A 10,481-nucleotide genomic window follows, 5' to 3' on the forward strand; every position below is an offset into this window, starting at 1 on the left:
GCAAACGTTGATCAAAATAGCAATTCTTCTACATTCTCTAATTGTGTAGACTTCTTGTAAATTAAGTAATGCAGATGTTAAACAAAAATTTAACTCTTGAGAGTGTAAAATGAAACCAAATGGACCCTGGCCACTGGTGGTCCCCAGACCACTGGTTGAAAACCACTGAGGTGGCCTGGCGTTGCTCATACTAATTCCTCACTGCGTGTCGGATATTAGTCTGGACTCACGAGCAGAATTTACATTTCCAAGGGGTGGTTTAAAAAAAATGTCAAGGTGACATGCTCTTAATTGCTCCCTTTGAACTTCAAAGGAGTTGAGAACTGAGGTAATTGATTGAGCCATACAAGTGTCAATAGCTCGTCGGTGATCTCTCTTATCAATGAAATCATCAAAGACTACAACCTGTTTGATGCCTGTAATAGAGTGGAGGGGAGAATGTGTTTGAATACACACAGACTCGCCTGATTGGCTGAATGGTTCTGAACCAGTCCACCACCCACCACGTGCCCCAAGCCCCAAGCCTACAGCCCTGATTGGCTAACCCTTTCTGGTGGAAATAGAATCTCAATCGATGGGTTCCAGACCACACTACACCACCACTACCACCAGGGGGTGGTGTTGTGTGGTCTGGTTTATTAACCAGGCTAGAAGGAGAAGGTGGTGGTTGTGATCCTACCTCCACCCTCAGGGTTGTAGAGCTCCACCCTGAAGATCTTGTCCAGCTCAGGAACAGGGTTGTCCACGATGGTCACACTGATGAACTTGAACCTCTCACCGGACAGGAAGTCCAGCAGGCCCTCCGAGTCCTGCACGCCACGGGGAGAACACAGACAAGACCTTCAAGCACTTAACAATGTACATTACATTCACGCAGACAGCAGAGCCACCCATACAAGGCACTAGTCTATTCATGCCTTGCAAAGTGTCCTTGTTTATTAAGACACTTTGACACATAACCAAGATGAGCCTGGGGATCAGACTGGGAACCTTCCCAAAGTTCAGATTCCAAGACAGCCTCTGCTCTCTCTGCCTGGGAGAGTGTTTTCTGCAGGTCTTTCAGTCCGAGTGAATCAAAGGGTGCGTTTGGAAATGCGCACCAGGTCTGGTTAGGGTTAGTGTTAGGGTTAGTTTTAGGCATAGTTTTACTGAGGTTAGGATTAGGGTTGGGTTTAGGGATAGTTTTACTGAGGTTAGGGTTAGGATTAGGGTTGGGTTTAGGCACTCACTACACTGAGCACACACACGGTGCGCATTTCTGAACGCATAAAACACTCTCCCCTCTCTGCCTCCTAAGCCAGTGCCCTCTTCCCCAACTGTGTTGCATCATTCACAGGTCATAAACATTATGGAAACCCTATAAAGTTAAGCCAACATCTGGCTTCGTCCGTTTGTCCAAAGTTTGCTGTATGCCCAGGGTCACATTGGCCTACATCTAGCCTTCATCTGGCCTACATCTGGCCTAGATCTGGCCTAGCCTACATCTGGCCTACATCTGGTCTACGTCTTAGCACAAAGCCCCCAGGGTTTGTTGTACGCCCAGGGTCACATTGGCTTCACGGGACACTTAATGAAATTAACTCATAAATAGCACCGCTCACTTCACACAAGGTGTGATTTTTATTGTTGCAAATACAAATGTGTTATAGATTATGTTTATTGCGACCGTCAGGGAGCAGTTTACTATGAAAACCTCCACCGGCCGTCCGTCCGTCCGTCCGTCGGTCGGTCGGTCGGTCGGTCACACGTCACATGTCACACCTTTGTAGGCTTGTCACCAGAACCGATACTTCGGTACCAACTCGATGCCAAATGTGACGGTACGGTACGGTACGGTACTGACTTTTCTAAAAGTACGGTAGTACCGAAGTACCGTTGGTACCGAGATGCCAGATCTGGCCGCTTCTTTTGTGTTGTTTTTGGGCTGTAAATGAGCGGTTATCTGGCAAGCCTCACAGCAGGCAGTCGGAAGACACACGCACAACCCTCACAGCAGGGTCTGATGCTGTGATAACGTTACGTGGACTACCACGCTTTAAGGAGAAAAACAACAACATGCAACATGGCGGCCGTACACGCATCTGCATCGCGTCGTCTCCAACCAGCAGCGACAGCTGCCCCTTGAGAAGAAAAACTAAACAAAAGTCGCGTATAGTACTTTGCATTCGAGGATGAGCAGGGATTAATAGTTGATCGTCAAAAACCTGTATGCCGGCCCGTAACCGTTTCCAGACGAAAGGGGGGGGGGGACACATCCAACTAGCGAAACATCTAAAAGACCGACATCCAGACTTGTACAAAGAATTCAAGGTGAGTGCATTTGAATTCACGTGTTATCATTGTTGTCCATATCTAATAACGTTACTATGGTGAGCCCACACAGTAAATGAGCTGCCTGGCAAAGTAACGTTAACGTTGTGTCCAGCCTCGTCACGGAGAGCAGCCCCCTTCTGTCCCGCATAAAGTTACATAAAGTTGCAAGGCAGCTCATTTACTGTATCGCCTAACGTAACTCGCCTAACGTAACGTTAAAAAACGCTGGAATAATACATACCGGTACACGTTATTCTTTGTTTGAGAAGGCTGGCATTGATGTTTGGCCAATGTTCTTCTAGACTTTTTTTTTTACGCTAGGATTATGTGTGTGTGTGTGCGTGCGTGCGTGCGGTTGTAATAATAGTGTGTGTGTGTGTGTGTGTGTGTGTGTGTGTGTGTGTGTGTGTGGACAGTGTGGTTGTAATGGGCTATGATTTGTAATAAATATCACTAAAAATGGTTTCACCACGTCATTAAATGACTGCTTGCACTGAGAGAGTGTGTGTGTGTGTGTGTGTGTGTGTGTGTGTGTGTGTGTGTGTGTGTGTGTGTGTGTGTGTGTGTGTGTGTGTTTTTGTGTTTGCGTGTTATTACAGCCTATGCTGTTTTCATATTGTTGCTGTAGTCAGTCACTTAGCTACACCTACTAACTGAAATCTCAATGTTCTTTTCACAGTATCAGCCAGAGGAGGACTTTGACAGGGAGGACAGGCCAGAGCAAAGCCAGCAGCAGCAACACACACACAGCCAACACTTTGATTTTATTAATGATACATTTTTTTAAGGCTACATGCACATTATTTTATTTTAATCATTTAAAGCTACGTGCAACTTCTGTTTAAGCATACAGTATTGTTGTTTGTTGTTCACTTCTAATAAAGGAGTGTATGTTGAACTACATGGGGTTTATTTTTTATTTTTATCGTGGTATCGAAATAGTATCGAGAATCGTGGAATTTCAATGGTATTGGTACCGACTACTAGATTTCTGGTATCGTGACATCCCTACACCTTTGCCCTGCTCATATCTCCGCATCAGTATATAGGGCTTGTTTGTTTATTGTATGACATCACGCCACATCATCAGCTGTGGACTCTGTGATGTCATCGTATCGCATCAGTATATAGGGCTTGTTTGTTTATTGTATGACATCACGCCACATCATCAGCTGTGGACTCTGTGATGTCATCGTATCTCCATATATGGCCATCTCCGTATATGGAGATATAAGTCGTCCATGCCCAAGTATGGGCTGGTGAGGTCAGACTTTGTGTGATGCGTAGGTTATCTCCATATATGGAGATTCAACATTCCAGGCAATGCTCTCTTCCCTGGTGAGAATTGCCCCTTTATATAGGGCTTGTTTGTGTATTGTATGACATCACGCCACATCATCAGCTGTGGACTCTGTGATGTCATCATATCTCCATATATGGCCATCTCCGTATATGGAGATATAAGTCGTCCATGCCCAAGTATGGGCTGGTGAGGTCAGACTTTGTGTGATGCGTAGGTTATCTCCATATATGGAGATTCAACATTCCAGGTGTAACTATGGCTACCCGTATGACGTGAGAGGTGGAGGTTGTGATATTTGTGGAGATAAGCGACCAACGGTCGCTTATCTCCCGATTAGGGAGTCTTACTGGTGGGTATATTATATTCACCCTGTCCAGGACAAACCTATCTCTGTTTTTCAACTTTTAACATTTCTTTAATAAATCTGTGCTATTTATTGAACACCCTTTATGTCTGTGTGTGGGTTTTACAAATGTTGAACCAATGGAAAGCATTCAAAAGCACTTCTGACTAAACCTAGACTCCATTGGATCCTCAAACTGTTGGTCAAACTTCCTACAGTAACAGTACAGTTTTTTTTCGGACTTCGTCATTCTAATCACCGATGGACAAAACAGCATTCACTGGTAAAAACCTCCTAACTCCACTTGAGCTGTATTTGGGTAAAGTGATGACAATAATGACACATGTATCTGAGTGACAATGTATAAAGTCACCATATCAACTTTGACGAGGCAGTAGTTGTGTTGTTATAAAAACATTTTACATTTCCTGAGAAGTTCATATTTTGGACATAGTTGCTTTCTACCTGACAGCAGATATATCACCAGTAAGACTCCCTAATCGGGAGATAAGCGACCGTTGGTCGCTTATCTCCACAAATAGGCCAAAAGTTTGTTTTACCAATTATCAAGACATAAGGGCAGTTGACAGTTTGCCATGGTTACTCATTGAAGTTGAATCTCCATATATGGAGATAACCTACGCATCACACTAAGTCTGACCTCACCAGCCCATATTTGGGCATGAGCAACTTATGTCTCCATATATGGAGATATGATGACATCACACAGTCCTCAGCCGATGATGTGGCGTGATGTCATACAATACACAAACGAGCCCTACAGTATAAAGGGGCAATTCTTGCCAGGAAAGAAGCATTTCTTCGACTCAGACCTTATCGCCAGGGTTGGCTTATAGCAGCTGTCGGTAGGACCATATATGGATTCTGTTAGTGTGGATCTCCTAACAGGGCATCATCTGGGATACAATCCCTTTTATGCCCATATATGGAGATCCCTAACAGAATCCCTTTCATGCCCATATATGGAGATCCCTAACAGAATCCCTTTTATGCCCATATATGGAGATCCCTAACAGCATCCCTTTTATGCCCATATATGGAGATCACTAACAGCTAACATAATTCCTTTTATGCCCATATATGGAGATCCCTAACAGAATCCCTTTTATGCCCATATATGGAGATCCCTAACAGAATCCCTTTTATGCCCATATATGGAGATCCCTAACAGAATCCCTTTTATGCCCATATATGGAGATCCCTAACAGAATCCCTTTTATGCCCATATATGGAGATCCCTAACAGAATCCCTTGTATGCCCATATATGGAGATCCCTAACAGAATCCCTTTTATGCCCATATATGGAGATCCCTAACAGAATCCCTTTTATGCCCATATATTATGGAGAAATCCCTGCTCTGAGTATCTGACATCAGTGTGATGTCACCTGTTTATGCCCATATATGGAGATCCCTGCTCTGCGTATCTGGTTGCTATGGTAAACAGTTGGTTGCTAGGGTAAAAAAACATGGTTGCTATGGTAAACAGTTGGTTGCTAGGGTAAACAGTTGGTTGCTAGGGTAAAACCATGGTTGCTAAGGTGGTTGCTAACGTACACTAACAGACCAGCAACAACAGACTGTTGCCACAGCAACGTACACAAAGGTTTGTGTACACATGTTGTGTGATGTCATACTGGGCAAAGGTGTGACGTGTGACGTGTGACGGACGGACGGCCGGTGGAGGTTTTCATAGTAAACTGCTCCCTAACGGTCGCAATAATGAACTTTTATGATTTGTGATTTGATTTGTATCCATGTCTTGCTTACATTAGAAATCCTGGAGGGATTAAGACCGCATTAACATTCCTACAGTAACAGTTCGATGCCAAATGAAAACCATTGCGAAACCGTTAACAAAAACAACAACTAAAAAGGTTTGTTAGGTAAATGTGCTGACCTCATAGTCCTCAGGACTGGACGCTGTGAAAGGTGTGGTCCGGTACCCCACCATGACCCTTCCCAGGATGCCTTGGGCCCGGGCCACCAGGAGACGCACCTCGCCGTCCTCCTCGCTCACCGTGATGTGGGCGGGCTCTAACGCCGGGGGGATTATTAGCTCCTCCCCCGGCGGGGGGCTGGGCTGGAACTGGAGCAGGCCTGTAACAAAGATGATGGATTTAGAGAGATAGACCATCCCTACTGGAGCCACTAGAGGAGAAATGGGACACAAATCCCACAAATGGGTTAGGCGCCAAATCTCCCGAACGTCTTATGTTTACTGGTGCTACGATCCCGCGAAAATGTGTTGCGGGGACAGATAAAGGTTCATAATAAAGTCAATTTTCTTTGGATTTGTCTTTCTGAAAAAAGCCATTTCAGTATGAAAATGTGTGTGTGACGATTGAATCCAGTATTTAGTTCAACCTGCTTCCGGCCTTCTAAAAAGACGACCACCTACAGTACGTCACGTACCCGTACCTGTACAGTACGTCACACAGATACGACCACCTACAGTACGTCACACAGACCACCTACAGTACGTCACACAGATACGACCACCTACAGTACGTCACACAGATACGACCACCTACAGTACGTCACACACCTACAGTACGTCACACAGACGACCACCTACAGTACGTCACACAGATACGACCACCTACAGTACGTCACACAGACCACCTACAGTACGTCACACAGATACGACCACCTACAGTACGTCACACAGATACGACCACCTACAGTACGTCACACAGACGACCACCTACAGTACGTCACACAGACGACCACCTACAGTACGTCACACTGATACGACCACCTACAGTACGTCACACTGATACGACCACCTACAGTACGTCACACAGATACGACCACCTACAGTACGTCACACTGATACGACCACCTACAGTACGTCACACAGACGACCACCTACAGTACGTCACACTGATACGACCACCTACAGTACGTCACACTGATACGACCACCTACAGTACGTCACACTGATACGACCACCTACAGTACGTCACACAGATACGACCACCTACAGTACGTCACACAGACCACCTACAGTACGTCACACAGACGACCACCTACAGTACGTCACACAGACCACCTACAGTACGTCACACAGATACGACCACCTACAGTACGTCACACAGACCACCTACAGTACGTCACACAGATACGACCACCTACAGTACGTCACACAGATACGACCACCTACAGTACGTCACACAGATACGACCACCTACAGTACGTCACACAGACCACCTACAGTACGTCACACAGATACGACCACCTACAGTACGTCACACAGACCACCTACAGTACGTCACACAGACGACCACCTACAGTACGTCACACAGACCACCTACAGTACGTCACACAGATACGACCACCTACAGTACGTCACACAGACCACCTACAGTACGTCACACAGATACGACCACCTACAGTACGTCACACAGACCACCTACAGTACGTCACACAGATACGACCACCTACAGTACGTCACACAGACCACCTACAGTACGTCACACAGATACGACCACCTACAGTACGTCACACAGATACGACCACCTACAGTACGTCACACAGATACGACCACCTACAGTACGTCACACAGACCACCTACAGTACGTCACACAGATACGGGAAGCAAACTGGAGATGGCATGTCTTTGTCTTGGCCTGTCAGTAATTATGTAAGTAAACAATGGGGTAAACGTTGTTTGACAAACAGTGGTTCCCAAGGGGTCTGTGATTAAAGTACTGTTGGAGGGTATACACATACAGTAAAATAATTTGTGTTAATTTAGAGAGAGTACAAATGGAACTTTTGAATGGGTGTGGACGAGGCAGGGGTTAGAATGTAGGATTCATATGGAGCTCAACAACCATAAGCTGCTTACCAACACAATAAGATTATGAACATGGATTTGTTGAGACCAAAAATAGCAGTGTTTGTAATTAATGAGCTTTCAGGTTCAGGTCGACACACTGAAATAACACTGAGAGGCGTGCCGAAGTGTGTGTGTGTGTGTGTGTGTGTGTGTGTGTGTGTGTGTGTGTGTGTGTGTGTGTGTCTTGATGAATTGAATACATACTGTAGGACCACATAGCATTTTAACATTGACCAGCAGAGTGGCCTTGTGGTTAGAGTATCCGCCATGAGATTGGAAGGTTGGTCTCAGTTTAAACAAAAAAAATAGGACTCAATGCCTCCCTACTTGGCACTCAGCATCAAGGGTTGAATTGGAGGTAAGTCCCTGTGACATACTAGCGCCATGTCCAGGGGATATTCTTGTACATAAAGCTGTCTCAAGCTACAGAAACAGGATATGTATACACTTCAAATAGCAGATCTACATCGACACATTGTAAGCTTGTAGATCAGCTATTTGAACTATTTAAAACTGTTTTTCAAAATAGTAAAAAAGGCAAAGAAATTTAGGGGTTTAGGGTTTAGCATGGTTAAAAATAGGGCCCATAGGCTCCTGTCCTATATGGACCTCATGGCTCGGCAGGCTTATTACTACTTTTATCATTGTTGTCTAGCTGTACCTGTACACAATCAATCAATCAATCAATCAATCAATCAGTGGAGCGCGGCTCCGTGCGTACCGTAGGGGTGGTCGCTGGCCTCCACGCTGACGGTGTTGACGGCGTTCTCCGGGTCGATGCTGGCTCCGCTGAACGGCGTGGAGCCTGGCTTCCTGTCACCTGACTGCGCTGACACCAGCGTCACCTGGAAGGACTCGGCCAGCTCTGGGAGGTCGTCGTCCAACACCAGCAGGTTCAGCACCTTCAACACACAGCAGAACATGTTGTTAAAACCTCTTTATCTCCAGAGATAGAAACCTCTTCATCTCCAGAGATCGCCCCTTCATACTGTAGCGTCACACAAACGTATACAAGAAAACATTCTAACATTCTAAACATTCTAATAGTAGCAAATCTTCAAGCTTCGCACCGTGTTTAGAGCTTGCAGATCTATTGCTACTTTTTGCTATTTTTGAATTTAAAGGAGTAGTTCACCCCCAAAATGACTTTTTTTCTATTGATTACTCATGCCATAGAGACTTTAGTTCAATAATATTTTTTGTTTTAGTCGCATTCCTAAGACAATAATTTCATCTTAACTCATTTAGTGCCACCCCTTTCACCACTAGAGGGCGCCCAGTGGCCAGAGAAAATCCCATAGAGATATGCTGGTATATGCAGAAGCCCTGCAGCCATGACTTGCCTGAACACTTTCCTTTGTGCATGACTGCATGTACAGGAAGAGGATGAAGTTAGCTTGAAGTTAGCTATTGGCTACCAAGCATTTTAGAAGCCTTATTTTCGTCAACTTAGCCATGATTAAACCTTGCACACCTCATGCATGGGAAAAAAACAGAGAAGAATGAGCTCTGAAAAATCCAATGCAATCCTGGATTGCATTGGAGTGGATTTGTGCAGTTTGTTCACAGCTTTCAAACAAAAAAATCCGATTGGAAATCCGTTCAGGCATTCTTGAGATAATCGCCCTTATGTTTTACATGTAATGTAAACAAAAATGGCTGCCCTGTATGTTAGATGGGGTTGTATGGGGGTGGAACATGCAAAATCGCGATTGAAATCATGTTCACCAGATTTGATGGGGTCCAAAAAAAAAAAAAAAAAATTCAAAAAATTTTTTTTCAAAAAAAAAAAAAAAAAATTTTTTTTTTTTTTTTTTTTTTTTTTATATCCCGAACTTGTTCGGGATAGGCACCCTGTGATACGATCATATATCCCGAACTAATTCGGGATAGGCACTCAATGAGTTAATAAATGTACCCCATTGATTCCGGAATCAATGGGAGTACATTTACGAACATCATTTTTTTTGTCTTAGAAATGAGAAAAAATATAAAAAATATATTATTGAACTCAAGTCTCCTTGGCATGAATAATCAATAGAAAAAAAGTCCTTTTGGGGGTATACTAAGTATTCCTTTAAGTTTGAGGTTTTGGACATATGAGGTATCCTCCCAACAGAGACGATTATGTTCAGATCCGTGATTAAAACTGTGCGTTCAGTAATTCAGAACTTCCACCTTGTGTCCAGTAATTCAATCCTGTTGGATCTGTTAAGTGCACTTCATTAATAATGCAGTATGTGTGTTATTTGCAGGATACGTTTTCTGGACATCTACAGTGAGGGTTATCATTGGGCACCTGTTGAAAGTGTGACTAAACTTATGACAACCCACCACTAGGTGGGGCTGGATATCAACAAACATTGAAATAGTAAAGACAGCTCAAGATAACACCTTATGATATTTGTGGTGTACATTTAGCCTATTGTTTTGTGTGTTTTTCAATCATATTGTTCATTTGTTGAAGCATCTTTTTAATACAATATTGTACATGTCTTGTCATTGTCATTGTAACCACATGACCCAAGCCAATGAACTCTGTGGGGATTCCCAGGTCATGTTTGATTGATGAGAAAATGTCTCCTCTTACGGTTCTCTCTCCCCCGTCTCTCTCCGTCTCTCTCAGTTTGTTTCTCTGTATCGCTTTCTCTCTGTCT

The 10,481-nt window shown here is 44.2% G+C and overlaps 1 protein-coding gene across 1 annotated transcript in view; it reads right to left on the minus strand.

Annotated features, from left to right (window-relative positions):
• adgrv1 (adhesion G protein-coupled receptor V1) overlaps positions 1-10,481 on the minus strand; it is a gene marked incomplete at both ends in the record, with an annotated part of 385,866 nt that overhangs the window by 304,895 nt on the left and 70,490 nt on the right. The window contains 3 exons of the mRNA XM_080738840.1: positions 680-809; positions 5,881-6,080; positions 8,546-8,726. Coding sequence (XP_080594966.1) covers positions 680-809; positions 5,881-6,080; positions 8,546-8,726 — 511 coding nt within the window. The remainder of the gene's footprint in view (positions 1-679; positions 810-5,880; positions 6,081-8,545; positions 8,727-10,481) is intronic.

This window comes from Nannobrachium achirus (genome assembly GCF_963921795.1).
Source record: "Nannobrachium achirus genome assembly, chromosome: 12".
Lineage (NCBI taxonomy): Eukaryota > Metazoa > Chordata > Actinopteri > Myctophiformes > Myctophidae > Nannobrachium > Nannobrachium achirus.